This window comes from Papio anubis, chromosome 18, assembly GCF_008728515.1.
Source record: "Papio anubis isolate 15944 chromosome 18, Panubis1.0, whole genome shotgun sequence".
In the NCBI taxonomy this organism is placed as follows: Eukaryota; Metazoa; Chordata; class Mammalia; order Primates; family Cercopithecidae; genus Papio; species Papio anubis.
Window position 1 is genome coordinate 54,198,468 of NC_044993.1, and position 19,781 is coordinate 54,218,248.

At 47.3% G+C, this 19,781-nt stretch overlaps 1 protein-coding gene across 3 annotated transcripts in view; it reads left to right on the forward strand.

Moving 5' to 3' along the window:
- DNAH3 (dynein axonemal heavy chain 3) overlaps positions 1–19,781 on the forward strand; it is a 208,189-nt gene that overhangs the window by 159,495 nt on the left and 28,913 nt on the right. For all 3 annotated transcript variants that reach the window (XM_021931814.2, XM_021931815.2, XM_021931813.2), the window contains 4 exons: positions 2,410–2,626; positions 6,486–6,668; positions 11,928–12,126; positions 16,785–18,926. In XM_021931814.2, the coding sequence (XP_021787506.2) occupies positions 2,410–2,626; positions 6,486–6,668; positions 11,928–12,126; positions 16,785–18,926 (2,741 nt within the window). The remainder of the gene's footprint in view (positions 1–2,409; positions 2,627–6,485; positions 6,669–11,927; positions 12,127–16,784; positions 18,927–19,781) is intronic.

Consider the following 19,781-nt stretch of genomic DNA (forward strand, 5'->3'; position numbering starts at 1 on the left):
TTATTTATTTATTTATTTATTTATCTGTTTATTTTGAGATGGAGTCTCGCTCTGTCGCCCAGGCTGGAGTGCAGTGGTGAGATCTCGGCTCACTGCAACCTCTGCCTCCCGGGTTAAAGCGATTCTTGTGACTCAGCCTCCCGAGTAGCTGAAATTACAGGTGTGAGCCTCCACACCCAGCTAATTTTTGGATTTTTAGTGGACACTGGGTTTCACCATGTTGGCCAGGCTGGTCTCAACTGACCTTAAGTGATCTGCCCGCCTCGGCCTCCCAAAGTGCTGGGATTACAGGCGTGAGCCACCCTACCCACCCTCAATCACTGTTTAAATGAATGAATGAAAAATGAGGAAGTAGGCAGGGGTAAGAGTGTCAATGGCCTTCAATTCCATTTGGGGTATTTTGAACTTTATTATCTAGACCAGAAGACCCTTAACCTGGGTCCACGTGCTTGTGGGTAGAACTCAGTGGGTCGATGCATATGAATGGGAAACATTACATCTTCATTTCCAGTGACATCCAACTGGTACTTTGCATTTCCTCCAGTGATGAATGTAGGCAGTAAACCCCAGTGGGATGAGCAGGGCCTGACTTTGTTACCAGTAGGAATCATAGTTCTTTGCAGAACTCATTCCTTCATTACAGTTAACTCAGTGTATAATTTTCTTCAAATTGATGGTGCTTTTTAGACCTGCTGCCCACTCTTGTTATTTAATGCAGAAGCTGACAAACTAGGGTTCATGGGCCTAGTTCAATTCACCCTGCTTTTGTAAATAAAGCTTTATTGGAACCCTGCCATGTCCATTGGCTTACACATCATCTGTGGCTGTTTTTGCACTATAATGGCAGAGTTGAGTAGCTGTGACAGATATCATGTGGTCCACAAAGGCTAAAATATTTACTATCTGACCCTTTCCAGAAAACGTTTACTAATCCCTGATTTAATGCCTCAGTAAAGCAGCACATATATTACTATATTACAAATTCTAAATATTTTAAAACATTTCAAAAAGTCTATTTCAATATAATTGGTTTCCATGGTAATTCTGTGTTTTATTTTATGCATTTTTAAAAATTGACTGGGCATGGTGGTTCACACCTGTAATCCCAGCACTTTGGGAGGCCAAGGCGGGCGGATCACTTGAGGTCAGGAGTTCGAGACCAACCTGAGCAACATAGCAACCCCCACCCCCTCCCCCAACTGTGTCTACTAAAAATGCAGAAGATTAGCTGGGTGTAGTGGTGTGCGCCTAAGACTTCAGCTACTCGGGAGGCTGAGGTGGGAGGATCGCTTGAGCCAGGGAGGTTAAGGCTGCAGTGAGCCATGATTGTGCCACTGTACTCCAGCCTGGATGACAGAGTGCAATCTTGTCTCTCTCTCTCTCTCTCTGTCTCTCTCTCTCTCTCTCTCTCTCTATATATATATATATATATATATATATATTTTTTTTTTTTTTCTTCTACAAAGTCAGGGTATTTCTCCAAACTACCAAAGTTTAGGAACTCCTGCTTAAGCCTTGATGATTCATCAAAGGGATCAGTGATAGAAATGACTTGATCAGGGCACAGTGGCTCACACCTGTAATCCCAGCACTTTGGGAGGCCGAGGCAGGTGGATCATCTGAAGTCAGGAGTTTGAGACCAGCCTGGCCAACATGGTGAAACCCCGTCTCTACTAAAAATACAAAAATTAGCCAGGCGTGGTGGTACGCACCTGTAATCCCAGCTACTTGGGAGGCTGAGGCAGGAGAATCTCTTGAACCTGGGAGGTGGAGGTTGCAGTGAACTGAGATCGTGCTACTGCACTCCAGCCTGGGCAAAAGGGTGAAACTCTGTCTCAAAAAAAAAAAAAAAAAAAAAATTAGAAATGACTTGATCAAAGATCATTTGAGGTCAGGCGTGGTGGCTCATGCCTGTAATCCCAGCACTTTGGGAGGCGAAGGTGGGTGGATCACCTGAGGCCAGGAGTTTAAGACTAGCCTGACCAACATGGTAAAACCCCGCCTCTACTAAAAATACAAAAATTAGTTGGGTATGGTGGCACACACCTGTAATCCCAGCTACTTGGGAGGCTGAAGCAGGAAAATCACTTGAGCCTGGGAGGCAGAGGTTGCAGTGAGCTGAGATCGCGCCACTGCACTCCAGCCTGGGTGTCAGAGAGAGACACTGTCTCAAAAAATAAAAAAAATAAATAAATAAATAAACAATCATTTGTGTGAGAGTATGCACCTGTGCACCTGCCCCATCCTTCTCTGCCTTGGCTCTGTTGACGTGTCTTCAGAGAGTTTGGATTCTAGTGGATCATCGTCAGTGTATGTGTCTTCTCACACCCTCATGTCTATAACCAAAGCTGTACTGGATCTCCCTGGAGGACGTTCGGTCCTGCCTAACCGCCTTGGTGTCCTTGGCAGGGTCGTCTCCATGTGCAAATATTTCCAAGAGAGCGTCAAGAAGCTGTCACTCGATTATTACAACAAACTTCGAAGACACAACTATGTTACCCCCACCTCCTACCTTGAATTGATTCTAACCTTCAAGACGCTCCTGAATAGCAAGAGGCAAGAGGTGGCTATGATGAGGAACCGCTACCTGACAGGCTTGCAGAAACTCGACTTTGCAGCTTCACAGGTGAGCACTGCCAAAATAGAACAGAGATGGAGAGGCCGGGGATGAGGTGGATGTGCTGAGGCATGTGTTCAGCTGCAGAATTAAGAGGACACCAAATCAAGCAGAATGTGACCCTGCATTGGCAGAGCTTACCTTACCTACATCACTGTAATCCCTGCCCTGTGGGATCCTGTCTTTAAGATTTTGATCTTTTGTTCATCATGGGTTTTTGCATTAATTTTGGTTTCTTAACCTATTGCAATAATGTATTATTTATCTTGAGTACTTTCTTTTTAATGCCCCCTTAAGTTTTGTACTCAAGGTGAGTGCTTCCCCTGTCTCACCTTGTGAGGACATGGGCAGGATAAGGTAGTGAATGGTTCAAGATATCTTTGTGGAGTCAGATCTGGGCCCAAATTTATCTCTACAGCATACCAGCCGTAGAGCCAGGGGCATGTTATTTCACTGCCTCGAGCCTCAGATTCGTCTTCTATAAAAAGGTGAAGGCCCGGTGCAGTGGCTCACGCCTCCCAGCATTTGGGAGGTCAAAGTGGGAGGATCACTTGAGGCCAGGAGATTGCTTGAGACCAGCCTGGGAAACATAGCAAGACCCCATCTCTACAAAAAATAAAATAAAATAAAATTAGCCAAGTGTAGTGGCATGTGCCTGTAGTCCCAGCTACTTGGGAGGCTGAGGTGGGAGGATCACTTGAGCCCAGGAGTTCAAGGCTACAGTGAGCTATGATCATACCACTGCACTCCAACCGAGATAACAGAGTGAGACCTTGTCTCTTTATTTTATTATTTCTTTTGAGACGAAGTCTCGCTCTGTCACCGAGGCTGGAATACAGTGGCGCAATCTCAGCTCTCTGCAACCTCCACCTCCTGAGTTCAAGTGATCCTCCTGTCTCAGCATCCCAAATAGCTGGTACTACAGGGTGTGTGCTACCATGCCCAGCTAATTTGTGTATTTTTAGTAGAAGCGAGGTTTTGCCATGTTGGCCAGGCTAGTCTCAAACTCTGACCTCAGGTGATCTGCCCATCTCGGCCTCCCAAAGTACTGGGATTACAGGCATGAGCCACTGAGCCCAGCCTAATGGGTTTAATTGTCTGAAAAATGGCACAAGCTCCATGAGAGGTGGTGAGCTCCCCATTATTAGAGGAGTTCAGAGACCAGAAAACTACTTGGCAGGAATGTTTTATAGAGCATCAGACTGTTTGTCTGATGTGTGTGAAGAAAGTCTTGTTATCATCTCCATGTGATACACAAAGAAACCAGGACACAAAGAGGCCAGGTGACTCGCCCATGATCACACAGCCTGGCGAGTGGTCAGGCCAGAACTGAAACTTAGATCTGCATGACTCCAAAACCTGTGTTCCTAACCAGGTCAGCCTGCCATGCTTCTGGTCTCACACAGACTCACTGGGGGCATTGGGTACAAGGTCAAGAAAACTCTCTCCAAATACATGAAACCCAACCCTGTTTGTCTGAGCTGCCTTAAAAGGCAGAATCAGGACCAGTGAGTGAAACTTCAGGGGGGTAAATTCTAGCTCTGCACCAAGAAAATCTAATGTCAATTTTTTTTTTTTTTTTTTTGGACAGAGCCTCATTCGATCACCCAGGATGGAGTGCAGTGGTGCAATCTCAGCTCACTGCAACCTCCACCTCCCACATTCCGGCAATTCTCCTGCCTCAGCCTCCCGAGTAGCTGGGATTACAGGCACATGCCACCACGCCTGGCTAATTTTTGTATTTTTAGTAGAGACGGGGTTTCACCATGTTGGTCAGGCTGGTCACAAACTCCTGAGCTCAAGTGATCTGCCCACCTCGGCCTCCCAAAGTACTGGGATTACAGGCATGAGCACTGAGCCCAGCCTAATGGGTTTAATTGTCTGAAAAATGGCACAAGCTCCATGAGAGGTAGTGAGCTTCCCATTATTAGAGGAGTTCAGAGACCAGAAAACTACTTGGCAGGAATGTTTTGTAGAGCATCAGACTGTTTGTCTTAGTCAGCTTGGGCTGCCATAGCAAAATATCCTAAACTGGCTCAAGCCTGTAATCCCAGCACTTTGGGAGGCCGAGACGGGCGGATCACGAGGTCAGGAGATCGAGACCATCCTGGCTAACACGGTGAAACCCCGTCTCTACTAAAAATACAAGAAAATTAGCCGGGCGAGGTGGTGGGCGCCTGTAGTCCCAGCTACTTGGGAGGCTGAGGCAGGAGAATGGCGTGAACCCGGGGGGGCGGAGCTTGCAGTGAGCCGAGATCGCGCCACTGCACTCCAGCCTGGGGCACAGAGCAAGACTCCGTCTCAAAAAAAAAAAAAAAAAAAAAATATCCTAAACTGAGTGGCTTCAACAACAAACATTTACTTATTTCTCGTAGTTCTGGAGGCTGGGAAGTTCAAGATCAAGGCACTAGCAGATCCAGTGTCTGGTGGGGGCTCTTTTCCTGGTTTGCAGATGGCTGCCTTCTTGCTGTGTCCTCACATAGTGGGAAGAGACAGATCTCATGTGGCTTCCTGTTTTTATTATATAAGGGCATTTACCCCATCATGTGGGCCTCACCCTTATGACCTCTTCTAACTCTAATTCCCTCCAAAGTCCTCACCTATAATTACCATCGAAGTGGGGATTAGGCTTCAACATATAAATCTGAGGAGGAAACAAACATTTAGTCCACAGTACTATTTAGTCCACAGTACTATTGGAAAAAGTATCTTTGAAAGTAACTTCTATCTCAACTATGTTTTTAATTCACAGCCTTTAAAAAAATGTAGCTTTAAAAAATAATTTTGGCTGGACACAGTGGCTCATGCCTGTAATCCCAGAACTTTGGCAGGCCAAGGCAGGTGGATCATCTGAGGTCAGGAGTTCAAGACCAACATGGTGAAACCCCGTCTCTACTAAAAATACAAAAATTTGCCAGGTGTGGTGGCATATGTCTGTAATCCCAGCTACTCGGGAAGCTGAGGCAGGAGAATTGCTTGAACCCAAGAGGCAGAGGTTGCAGTAAGCTGAGATCTCACCACTGGACTCCAGTCTGGGTGATAGAGTGAGACTCCATCTCAAAAAAAGAAAAAAATATATTTTAACTTAAAAAAAAAGTTTGTAGAGACTGGGTCTCACTATGTTTCCCAGGCTGGTCTTGAACTTCTGGGCTCAAGTGATTCTCCCACCTCTACCTCCCAAATTGCTGGGATTACAAGCCAAAAAAAATGTAGTTAAAAAAAATTTCTTGGCTGGGTGCAGTGGCTTACGCCTGTAACCCCAGCATTTGGAGAGGCTGAGATGGATGGATCACCTGAGTTCAGGAGTTCGAGACCAGCTTGACCAACATGGTGAAACTCCATCTCTACTAAAAATACAAAAATTAGCCAGGCGTGGTGGCGTGTGACTGTAGTCCCAGCTACTTGGGAGGCTGAGACGGGAGAATTGCTTGAACCCAGGAGTCGGAGGTTGCAGTGAGCCAAGATTGTGCCACTGCACTCCAGTGTGGGCGACAGAGCGAGACTCTGTCAAATAAATAAATAAATAAATAAATTATTAACTTGCTTTTCTCTCTGTCCCATTACCCCCAACACTACAATATAGACTCGGTGAGGGAGGACATAGGTTTTAAAAATTTTTTTAGTTTACAAGTACATGTCTAGTGCCTAGCACAGTGCTTGATAACCACAACACAGAGCGCAAACTCAATAACTGTGTTGAAAAACCTGTGAGATAATCACTAGGAAACAAATCTGTACCCAGGACCATGTCAAAATCATTAGTACATATTTTCTGCTTATGTCATAGGTTGAAGAATCCTTTCAACTCTTGTCTACTTTGCCATTTTCAGTGCTGACCCTGGATTCCTCCCACCTCTCTCCTTGCTAGGTAGCGGTCATGCAAAGAGAACTGACCGCTCTTCAACCTCAACTCATCCTCACCTCTGAGGAAACTGCCAAGATGATGGTGAAAATTGAAGCAGAGACGAGAGAAGCTGATGCAAAGAAACTTCTGGTGCAGGCAGATGAAAAAGAAGCCAATGTTGCTGCTGCCATTGCCCAAGGAATCAAGGTAGAAAGACCAAGAAGAAAGGGAGGGAACTAGTGCTGCTGAATGAGCATGGTTATGTCCATCTCACAGATGAGAAAAGTGAGGCTCAGAAAGGGTAGGCAAGGCTGGGCATGGTGGCTCACAGCTGTAATCCCAGCACTTTGGGAGACCAAGGGAGGTGGATCACCTGAGGTTAGGAGTTCAAGACTAGCCTGACCAACATGGTGAAACCTCGTCTCTATTAAAATACAAAAAAAAAAAAAAAAAAAAAATTAGCCAGGCATGGTGGTGTGTGTCTGTTATCCCAGCTACTCAGGAAGCTGAGGCAGGGGAATTGCTTGAACCTGGGAGGCAGAGGTCGCAGTGAGCTGAGATTGCACCACTGCACTCCAGCCTGGGCGACAAGAGTGAAACTTCGTCTAAAAAAATAATAATAATAAGGGGTAGGTGACTCTCCCAGCATCACATAGCTGATAAGTGATGAAGCAAGTTGCTCTGAAACATGGTTGAATCCAGGAAGCATTAAGACCCAACATATGGACATGTGTGGTGGCTCACACCTGTGATCCCAGAGCTTTGGGAGACAAAGGCAGGAGGATCACCTGAGCCTAGGAGTTTAAGACCAGCCTGGGCAACATAGCAAGATCCTGTCTCTACAAAAATAAAACTAAGAAAGTTAGCCAGGTGTAGTGGCACACCCATGTAGTCCCAGCTACTCAGGAGGCTGATATGGGAGGTTTGCTTGAGCCGAGGAGTTTGAGGCTATAGTGAACTAGGATCATACCACTGCAATCCATAGCTCACTGCAGCCTTGAACACTTAGACTCAAGTGATCCTCACGCCTCAGCCTCCAGAGTAGCTGACCAAGACCTTGTGTTGTCTAAAAAACAAAACAAAAAAGTGGCCAGGTGCAGTGGCTCATGCCTGTAATCCCAGTACTTTGGGAGGCTGAGGTGGGTGGATTGCTTCAGTGCTGGAGTTCATGACCAGCCAAGTTCAAGACCAGCCTGGGCAACATGGAGAACCCCATCTCTACAAAAAATGTAAAAAAATTCGCTGGCTGTGGTGGCATGCACGTATGGTCCCAGCTATTCAGGAGGCTGAGGTGGGTGAGTCCTGAGCCCAGGAGGTTGAGGCTACAGTGGGTCCAGATCGCACCACTGCACTCCAGCCTGGGTGACAGAGCAAGACCCAGTCTCAAAAACAAACAAACAAAAAGACCCAATCTGTTTTGACCTCATCTCTTACCACTTTTCCTTCATTCCTTGTACTCTGGCCACGTTGATCTCCTAGCTATTCGTTCAATAATCATAACCCACACTCCCACCCCAGAGCCTTTGAACTGGCTGTTCCCTCTACACAGAATGCCCTTCCTTTTGATATCCACATGACTGTTTCTTTCGCCTCCATCGTATTTTTGCTCAATTATGCCTGGTGTGTTGTAGGCGTGGAATAAATATTTGTTGAATGACAGAATGTTGAACCTAGAGGAAACCCACTTGAAGGTGATTCTTGTGCCAGAGAGGAAATAGTCCTGGTAAGGGCTTGACCTACATTCAGGTAGTAAAAGAAAATCTATTTATTCTATTAGCATTGATGTGATGTTGTATATTTCACAAAGCACTTTGAAGTACATGGTTACATTTGAGCATTAAAACTAGTTTGAGACTTTAGAATGACAGATGGGGCCAGGAGAGGTGGCTCATGCCTATAACCTCAGCACTTCAGGAGGCCAAGGTGGACAGATCACTTGAGGTCAGGTGTTCGAGAACAGCCTGGTCAACATGATAAAACCTTACCTCTACTAAAAATACAAAAATTAGCTGGGTATGGTGGCACATGCTTGTAATACCAGCTACTCAGGAGGTTGAGGTGGGAGAATTTCTTGAATCTAAGAGGTAGAGGTTACAGTAAGTCGAGATCTCACCAATGCACTCCAGCCTCAGCGACAGAGCGAGACCTTATCTCAAAAAAAAAAAAAAAAAAAAAAAGAAAAAGAAAAAAAAAAGAATGACAGACATGGGCATATGAGAGTTGACAGCATTGAGGTTCAGTGGTAACTTGACTTTCTAGAGCTGCATGGTTAGTTAGTGGGATTAGAAGCCAAGGTTCATGGCACTTACCTTAATATACTTGAACCTATGCCCCCACTTAACAGAAAATTCTCTTAACCATTCTTCAAACAAGGGCTTGATCAAAAAGCAGCCTATGTCTGTCTTCTATCATAAGTAGGTCATGGTGGCCGGGCGCTGTGGCTCACACCTGTAATCCCAGCACTTTAGGAGGCTGAGGCAGGAGGATCACTTGAGGTCAAGAATTGGAGACCAGCCTGGCCAATATGGTGAAACCCTGTCTCTACTAAAAATATAAAAATTAGCCGGGTCTGGTGGTGGGGCACCTGTAATCCCAGCTATTCAGGAGGCTGAAGCACAAGAATCACTTGAACCTGGGAGGTAGAGGTTGCAGTGAGCCAACATCATGCCACTGCAGCCTGAGTGACCAAAAAAAAAAAAGTCATAGGGCATTGTCTCAGAAGGGCAGGCCTTTTTGATTGGCTTTTCTCCACTGAGTCCAGAGACCTGGCCTGTGGGAGATCCCCTGGGTGGGTCTGATCCCTGTCAGAGTCACATAATGAATACCCTGAATTACAGATGCTTTTTCACTTAGAGTCCTAATAGAACAGACAGGAGATGAATGGAAACTATCAGTAATAATAGACCAGGCAATGTGGGTCATGCCTTTAATCCCAGTGCTTTGGGAGGCTGAGTCAGGAGGATGGCTTGAGGCCAGGAGGAATTTCAGACCAGCCCGGGTAGCAATAGTTAAAACTCTTCTCTACAAAAAACTAAAAAGAAAAAAATTGGCCAGGTGCAGTGGAGCACACCTGTAGTCTTAGCGACTCAGGAGACTGAGACAGGAGGATCACTTGAGTCCAGGAGCTGCAGTAAGCTGTGGTCACACCACTGCACTCTAGCCTGGACAACGGAGTCAGATCTTATCTAAAAAAAAAAAAAAAAAAAAAAAAAATCAGGAGATTTCAAGTAACAATTCTGAATTTTCAGCTTTTCTTTGGAAAACATCAGGCAACCTGGCAACATCGAAGCTGCCCTCCCGGGTTGCACTCATCATCGGTATTAAATAGATGCTGCTCCTGTGTTTCAATTCACCAAAGCCCCAGCCCCACCCACTCACACTCACTGGCCTGGCCCCCTGAGGCGCATGAATTGGCAACTCTTCCATGGTTCTGTGCTAGAAGCAGGTACATCAGGGCTCAGTTTTTGCTCTGTCCTTTCCTCGCTTCAGTTTCTTCATCTACGAAGTGGGGGTACTAAGAGGAAAACATGTAACATTTGTAGCCTGTGCCAGAGCGTAAGGGTCTATGTTAGCGATTCTCCAAAACTGCTGTTCTTTGCTCTATACCAAGGGGACTTGCCTATGGGACCAAGGCTAGCCCCTCTCCACTTGTGGGTCACGGAGGGAAGGAGAACAGCACAGCCAGGACTCTGCTCTGTAATGTCAGGCCAAACAGTGACTTGCTGGAGCAGGAGGGAGGTGAGTGATGGCACAAGGTTTGTAAGGCGGTGACCCAGGACACCCCACCACACCCACTCCCAGGCAAAAACTGCCACATCAGGTTTCAGTGCAAAGGGTGAGGCTCAATACTCTGCCATCCCATCCCTCTTCCAGGGAGTGACATCCTGGGATGAGTCAGGAAGTGGAAGAAACTAGCCAGGGAGGAGAAGAAACCAGTGTCTGACGTGCAGCTTCCCTGAGGCTTTTGTGTGGACTGGAATCCCTTCCTGGACCTTTCAGGGCTGTGGTCCTCCTGCCCGGGAGGAGTTGCTAATTTTCTCTAATCTCCTCACACTCCCAGAAATGACACAACATGGAATAGTGCCCAGTAGGGTACCGAATGCACAGCAGGAATGCAAATGAAATCCATATTAGGAGTTTCTGTTTGATCCTAATTTCCCTTTAAGAAACATAAATTTTAGTGTTTCTTTATATGGAGAAAAAGTGAGTTCCCTGCTCTTTACCAAAAAAGAAAAAAAAAAGGTGATTTGTGAGAAACTCAAACGTATGGCTGGGCACGGAGGCTCATGCCTGTAATCCCAGCACTTTGGGAGGCCGAGACGAGTGGATCACCTGAGGTCAGGAGTTCGAGACCAGCCTGGCCAACATGGTAAAAACTCATCTATACTAAAAAAAACAAAAGTTAGTCAGACCTGGTGGCGGGCGCCTGCAGTCCCAGCTACTCGGGAGCCTGAAGTGCGAGAATTGTTTGAACCCGGGAAGCAGAGGTTGCAGTGAGCCGAGATCACACCGCTTCTGCAGTCCAGCCTGGATGATAGAGCGAGACTCTGTCAAAAAAAAAAAAAAGAAAGAAAAGAAAAGAAAAAAAAGGAAAAGAAATCCATACTGGGAAGACAAAGAGACTGGAAAAGCAAGAATCAGGTCACCAACACTTGATTCACGAGCATAATGATTTGCTTACGTTGGTCAATTCTTTCCAATTATTTCTTTCCCCCCTAATGAGGATGATGAGTGATACCAAAATTACTGCGATCTGATTACTTTTTGCCACATTGCCCTGAACTCCATACCTCTCAAACAATCCTATTGCTCTTTTCATGCTAAGACTCAGGGGCAACTTTAAATTATTATGTTTTTAGCATAGAAACAAATGTGGTAACAACGCCTATGTGAGTTTTTTTGTTTTTGTCTTTTGTTTTTGTTTTTAGACAGCGTTTCACTCTTGATGGCCAGGCTGGAGTGCAATGGTAAAATCTCAGTTCACTGCAACCTCCGCCTCCCGGGTTCAGGCGATTCTTCTGCCTCAGCCTCCTGAGTAGCTGGGATTACAAGCGCCCGCCACCACGCCCGGCTAATTTTTGTATTTGTAGTAGAGACAGGATTTTGCCATGTTGACCAGGCTGGTCTTGAACTCCTGACCTCAAGTGATCCACCCGCCTCGGCCTCCCAAAGTGCTGGGATTATAGGCATGAGCCACCGCGCCCGGCCAAAAAAGCAAATAAGTTGAATGCTCAGATGTTCGGGACATCCAGACCACAGCCCCAAAAGGCCATGCATGTGTTCCGGCTGCTGGTTAACGCTCAGAGCCATTGTCCAGCTTCAGGGGCAGGCACCGTGTTAAAGGGGATCTGGAAGAGGAAGAGGAAGCACCTCTTCCTGATTCCTCATGTAGGAGTGAAGCTCTGCTTTGCCCCCAGTGTGCCAGGCCCTGGGCACTCATCTCCTTTGTCCTCGTGCTGCCCACAGAACGAATGTGAGGGCGATCTAGCTGAGGCAATGCCTGCGCTCGAGGCTGCACTAGCTGCTCTGGACACCCTGAACCCGGCCGACATCTCACTGGTGAAGTCGATGCAGAACCCACCAGGCCCTGTCAAGCTGGTCATGGAGAGCATCTGCGTCATGAAAGGGATGAAGCCAGAGAGGAAGCCAGACCCCAGTGGCTCCGGTAACCCCCACCCCACCCCACCCAGATGCCTGCACAGACTGCTCTTTCCTGGCAGTGGGGTGCCAGCACCCCACTGCATCCCCAAGTCGACTCCAAGCCTGCAGACAAGATCATTGAGTTTGGAGGAATTAAGAAAGAAACCAGGCTGTGTGTGCACCCAAGGCCTCTCTCACGCTTCTCCAGCAGCCTCCGCCCTCTCAGTCAGTTGGGAAAATGCAGGTATCTGTAGGTGGAGCTGAGCTTAGTCAAGGCCTCTCCCTGCAAGTCATTACAAAAATGAAGGTCAGGTAGACAAAAGGCCTGGTGTGGAACAAACACAGTCATGTGTGGGTGACCAAGAGAGCTACAGAGAGAGAGAAACAGAGAGAGAAGCAGAGAAAGAGAGTTAGGGAAAGGAAAAGAATGAGACAGAGACAAAGAAAGGAACAGAGAGGAGACTGAGAAATAAATGGAGACCCAGACACCTCTACACACACGCATGCATGCACGCATGCACAGACATGCACACGCATGCACACATGCAGAGACATGCACACGCATGCACACACAGACATGCACGCATGTGCATGCACATATAGACATGCATGCACACACGCATACACAGAGCCATGCATGAACACACATGCATGCATACACAAACATGCACACACAGATGTGCACACACACACGCATGCACACACATGCAGACATGCATACACACAGGCATGCATATGTATATGCACCCAAAGGGACAGGGGGACCAGGAGAGAAGGAAATCAGAAGAGACAGGGAAACACACACACACACACACAGATAAAGAGAAAGAAAAAGAGAGAGAGAGGAGAGGGGGAGAGACTTGCACACACAAGTGAGTTGCAGACATCCAGGAGAGAGTAAGGCATGAGGGGAGAGAAACAGGTAGAAATAGAGACTGAGAGACAAATATGTGGAGAGCGACAGAGAAATGGAGACAGAGAGACGCAGAGACACAGGGAGTGCCAGAGATACAAAGAGAGACACAGAAACAGAGACACAGAGTGGGAAGAAAAGAGACCAGAGAGAAGAGAGACAGACAGGGAGACACACTCACAGGAAGACAGAGAGGAAGAGTTGGGGGAGGGGGTGGGTGCAGCAGAAGTGAGGAATGGAAAATTAGAGGGAGAGAGACATGGACAGGAGACAAGGGCAAAGACAGGCAGAGACGGCAACTGGAGGGGGAGAAAGGGGGGGGGGACAGACGAAAAAAGAAAAAGAGGAGGATACAGAGAATTAGAAATGGGGAGAAAGGAATGGGGAAGGAGGAAGGAAAGCCCCTTCTACAGTTGAGCCTAGAAACATGAACAGGTGAATATTCACTGTCCTTCAAATTTAAATTAGATGTAGGACTTTGCATTGAGACTAGTGCCTTAGAGCTGAACCATGACTTTAAAAATCACCTCCAGTTCTATTTCCTGCCTTTTGAGTCCTCCCATCCTGAGAGCAGTCTGGCTATTCCTTCATTAATTTTTTTTTTTTTTTTTTTTTTTTTTTGAGACGGAGTCTCGCTGTGTCTCCCAGGCTGGAGTGCAGTGGCGTGATCTCGGCTCACTGCAAGCTCCGCCTCCCGGGTTCACGCCATTCTCCCGCCTCAGCCTCCCAAGTAGCTGAGACTACAGGCGCCCGCCACCACGCCCGGCTAGTTTTTTGTATTTTTAGTAGAGACGGGGTTTCACCATGTTAGCCAGGATAGTCTCGATCTCCTGACCTCGTGATCCACCCGCCTCGGCCTCCCAAAGTGCTGGGATTACAGGCTTGAGCCACCGCGCCCGGCCTCATTATTTCTATAATGTTAGAAATCTCTACTTTAATCCCATCCAGGCACAGTGGCTCACACCTGTAATCCCAGCACTTTGGGAGGCTGAGGTGGGTGGATCACTTGAGCCCAGGAGTTTGAGACCAGCCTGGACAACATGACAAAACCCCATCTCTACAAAAAATACGAAATTTAGCCAGGCGTGCTGGTGCACATCTGTAGTCCCAGCTGCTCAGGAGGCTGAGAAGAGAGGAACGCTTGAGCCTGGGAGGTTGAGGCTGCAGTGAGCCGTGATCCTGCCACTGCTCTTTAGCCTCTATGACAGAGTGAGACCCTATCTCAAAAAAGAAATCCCTGATCCCTCATTTGAGACCTTCTGGCTCCTGCTTCCCATTGCTTAGTATTCCCTCTTCTCTGGCGGCTGTCAGGCCTACAATCACATAAAACAGATGCAAAGCTCATCAGGAAGAGCCAAGCAAGGAGTGGACTTTACAAGAGCATCCTTTAGGGAAGCAGCTGAGGTATAATAAGTTGGCCTTGAGCAAAGATGAGCTAGATAGCACTTCTGCACCCTGGAATCACCTGGAGAGCTTAAAGAATGCAGAAGTCAGGCAGGCGCGGTAGGTCACTCCTGTCATCCCAGCACTCTGGGAGGCCAACATGGGCGATCACCTGAGGTCAGGAGTTTGAGACCAACCTGGCCGACATGGTGAAATCCCATCTCTACCAAAAATACAAAAAAAAAAAAAAAAAAAAAATTAGCTGGGCATGGTAGTGTGTGCCTGTAATCCCAGCTACTTGGAAGGCTGAGGCAGGAGAATTGCTTGAATCCGGGAGGCAGAAGTTGCAGTGACCCGAGACCACGCCATTGCGCTCCAGCCTGGGCAACAAGAACGAAACTCCGTTTCCAAAAAAAAAAAAAAAAAAGCAGAAATCCATGCCTCACTCCTAGAGAGTCTCATTCCATTGGTCTGGGATGCAGCCTGAGCAGTAGAATTTTTTTTTTTTTTAAGCTCTGCCTGCAGCTGGGGTTGAGACCTGCTGAGATACACAAAGCACAGCCAGGTCATGAATGCCATTTCTCATCTTGGATCACTGATAATCAGCACAGAACCTATCATTAAATTAAAATTAAAGCAAATTATGCCTATTATTCACCCAAACCATGGAATTGAGTGAGTATATTGAGATGGAGCAAAAGAGCAATTGAGTGAGTTAGTTAGGGGTACCTTGAATTTAAATGAAGCAGATCATTTTCTAGAATGCCAACAGAAACCTTCATGGGAAATATTTGGCCGATTTCTGCTCTTGTAATTAGGAATGGGACACATTTGACCTGCTGTACTCAATGTGATGTCTCAGAGTATAACTTTTTTGATGAGCCTGAGCTTGGCAAGTACCGCAGGCCAAAAAGCTTCCTGAATTTTTTCCAATGTGTCAACAGAAGGAGCATTGTTCCGGGATGGGATTGAGACTCACTTGATTAGTCGTTAGTCAGCATAATGGGTGCTAAGGGGAATAAGGGCCTGGCTTTGTGTCTGGGCAGGCCACGGGTAGTCTTCTGTATGGGTGGAAGCCTGCAAGCTGCTTCTTCCAGCCTCCTTCATTCTCACAAGATCTTGGCCTCACTCACACGGTTCATCACAGGGAGGACTGATTGGGCTCCATCCAACCGACCTCCCAGACTAGGGAAGAATATTTGAAACATCCCCACGGGCTGTGGCTCCTCCTGCCTTTTCCATCCATGAATAAGATAATGGGGTACTATTCATTCAACCCATATTTATTGATAACTAAGTACCAGGCAGTGTGCCAGGTTCTAGGAAACAGCAGAAGGTTACCGCTTTGAGGGAGAGGTAGATGGTAGAAAATAATTGAAGGGAAACCTCAATGGCGATGGCTTTTAAAATGAGGCCTCTGACCTGGGCAACATGGCGAAGCCTCATCTCCATAAAAAATACAAAGATTGGCTGGGCGCAGCTGGGCGTGGTGGCCCATGCCTGTAATCCCAGCACTTTGGGAGGCTGAGGTAGGTGGATCACCTGAGGTCAGGAGTTCAAGACCAGCCTGTCCAACATGGTGAAACCCCATCTCTACTAAAAGTACAAAAAAATTAGCTGGGCGTGGTGGCAGGTGCCTATAATCCTAGCTACTCTGGAGGCTGAGGTAGGAGAATTGCTTGAACCCGGGAGGCAGAGGTTGTGATGAGCCGAGGTCGCACCATTGCACTCCAGCGTGGACAACAAGAGTGAGACTCCATCTCAAAAAAAAAAAAAAAAAAAAAAAAAATTGGCTGGGTGCGGTGGCTCAGGCCTGGAATCTTAGCACTTTGGGAGGCCGAGGTGGGTGGATCATATGAGGTCAAGAGTTTAAGACCAGCCTGGTCAACATGGTAAAACCCCGTCTCTACTAAAAATACAAAAATTAGCCAGGCGTGGTGGCACATATCTATAGTCCCAGCTCTTTGGGAGGCTGAGGCAGGAGGATCGCTTGAACCCAGGAGGCGAAGGTTGCAGTGAGCCGAGATCGCACCACTGCACTCAAGCCTGGCCAACAGCGCAAGACTCTGTCTCAAAATAAATAAATAAATAAAACAAAATAAAATAAAATGAGAACTGAGGTCTGGTCAGGAGCCAGCTAGATGCCATTTACAGTATCGGCGAAGGGCTCATGGTAATAAGCACTTGGGGTCATGAAGGAATTGAAGGAAGGTCCTTTGTAACCCGAGTTTAGGGAGTGAGGCAGAGATGGGGTTGGTGAGGTCGGCTGGGCCTCCCAGACCATGTTTTTGTTTTTGTTTTTTCTCAAATACCAGCAGTAACCACTGCAAAATTTTAAGTCTCGACCAGAATGTCTTAATACATTATGTGTTTCTTGTTCCGAATAGGTAAGATGATAGAAGACTACTGGGGAGTATCCAAAAAGATTCTTGGGGATCTGAAATTCTTGGAGAGTCTTAAGACGTATGACAAAGACAACATCCCCCCACTGACCATGAAGCGGATCCGGGAAAGGTTTATCAATCACCCGGAATTCCAGCCGACTGTCATTAAAAATGTGTCTTCGGCCTGCGAGGGTCTGTGCAAGTGGGTGAGGGCCATGGAGGTGTACGATCGCGTGGCCAAGGTGGTGGCTCCCAAACGGGAGCGACTGAGGGAAGCAGAGGGGAAGCTGGATGCACAGATGCAGAAGCTGAATCAGAAACGAGCAGAGCTGAAGCTGGTGGTAGACCGGCTCCAGGCCCTGAATGACGACTTTGAGGAGATGAACACCAAGAAAAAGAACTTGGAGGAAAACATTGAAATCTGCTCCCAAAAGCTAGTCAGGGCAGAGAAACTGATCAGTGGTCTTGGGGGAGAGAAGGACAGATGGACCGAAGCTGCCCGGCACCTGGGGATCCGCTATACTAATCTGACGGGTGACGTGTTGCTGTCCTCAGGAACCGTGGCTTACCTGGGCGCTTTTACAGTGGATTATCGGATCCAGTGCCAAAATCAGTGGTTGGCTGAATGTAAGGACAAGGTCATCCCCGGCTCTAGTGACTTCAGTCTCAGCCATACGTTAGGGGATCCCATAAAAATCCGTGCCTGGCAGATTGCTGGGCTTCCCGTTGACTCCTTCTCCATCGACAACGGCATCATTGTGTCCAATTCCAGACGCTGGGCCTTAATGATTGACCCTCAGGGGCAGGCCAATAAATGGATTAAGAACATGGAGAAGGCGAATAAACTGGCTGTCATCAAGTTATCTGATAGCAACTACATGAGGATGCTGGAAAACGCGCTGCAGTTAGGCACCCCTGTCTTGATTGAAAACATTGGTGAAGAGCTGGATGCTTCTATTGAACCTATCTTGCTCAAGGCAACATTCAAACAGCAAGGAGTTGAGTACATGAGGCTGGGTGAAAACATCATCGAATATTCCAGGGATTTTAAGTTATACATCACAACCCGTTTGAGGAATCCACATTACCTCCCAGAAGTTGCCGTGAAAGTCTGTCTCCTCAACTTCATGATCACCCCCTTGGGTCTCCAAGATCAACTCCTTGGCATCGTGGCTGCGAAGGAGAAGCCAGAGCTGGAAGAGAAAAAGAACCAGTTGATTGTGGAAAGCGCAGAGAACAAGAAGCATCTCAAAGAAATTGAAGATAAGATCTTAGAGGTTCTCTCCATGTCCAAGGGTAACATCCTGGAGGATGAAACCGCCATCAAAGTTCTGTCCTCCTCCAAAGTGCTATCTGAAGAGATCTCAGAGAAACAGAAAGTTGCCTCCATGACAGAAACGCAGATTGACGAGACTCGGATGGGCTATAAGCCAGTGGCTGTGCATTCCGCCACCATCTTCTTTTGTATCTCGGACCTGGCCAACATCGAGCCGATGTACCAGTACTCCCTGACTTGGTTCATACATCTCTACATGCATTCCCTGGCCCATAGCACGAAGAGCGAAGAACTGAATCTGCGCATCGAGTACATCATTGACCATTTCACCCTCAGTATCTACAACAACGTGTGCCGTTCTCTGTTTGAGAAGGACAAGCTACTCTTCTCTCTCCTCCTGACCATCGGCATCATGAAACAGAAGAAGGAAATTACGGAGGAGGTGTGGTACTTCCTTCTCACTGGAGGCGTCGCGCTGGATAACCCCTACCCCAACCCAGCTCCCCAATGGCTGTCTGAGAAGGCGTGGGCGGAGATTGTCCGTGCATCTGCTTTACCCAAATTGCACGGCCTGAAGGACCATTTGGAACAGAACCTGGATGAATGGAAGCTGATCTATGACTCAGCCTGGCCCCACGAGGAGCAACTCCCTGGATCTTGGAAGTTCTGTCAAGGACTGGAGAAGATGGTGATCCTCCGATGTTTGCGGCCTGACAAAATAGTGCCAGCGATCCGGGAGTTCATTGCTGAACACATGGGAAAGCTGTACATCGAAGCCCCTACCTTCGATCTCCAGGGATCCTACAATGATTCCAGCTGCTGTGCGCCTTTGATTTTTGTGTTGTCTCCAAGTGCAGACCCAATGGCAGGTAAGAACAGAGTGTTGTGGAAGAGAGGTGGAAAGCCCAGAATGTGTGGGTGGATATCAGTAGCCCGTCCCTTACAGCAGGGATCTCAAGTTCAGATGACTCTGAAGGCCAAGTGGTTCATACACTGAGGTGGAGCCACGAAACTCTTATTTTTCCACCTAAAGAGCTCAGCTGCTACTCGGCACCCACAAATTGGGCCATTTGGGAATGTAAGCCCAGAATTGCTAGATCATCTGATTTTTCAAGAGAAACCAGAAATGCAGAAATTTCCCACTGTTGTATCTTGATAATTCAGTCAAAGTTTTTTCCTTAAAAACCTTGTGAGGGTTCAGGAGAGGTGGCTTACGCCTGTAATCCCAGCACTTTGGGAGAATGAGTTGGGAGGATTGCTTGAGCCCAGGAGTTTGAGACCAGCCTGGACAACATAGTGAGACCTCCATTGCTATAAAACATTAAAAAATTAGCTGGAAACGGTGGCACATGCCTGTAGTTCCAGCTACTTGGGAGGCTGAGGTACGAGGATCCCTTTAGCCTGGGGAGATCAAGGCCGCAATGAGCTATGATCACACCACTCCGGTCTAGGGGACAGACCCTGCCCCCTCCCAAAGAAAAAAAGAACAAAATAGAAGCTTGGTGAGATTCAGCTCGGATGATTCCACAGGAAACTTCACACTGTGTTCCTTCTAGTGTCGCACATCACGAGATCCATACTGTCTGGCTGTCTTTTCTGATAAAGACAGGTCTGGGGACTCAGGCATTGTCAGCGTGAGCTGGTTGTCCGTTCCCCCGTTCCCTCCCTTATAAAGTTTCCCACCAGATTTTCACCTAATGTGACGGTTCTCAATCTTGGCTGCA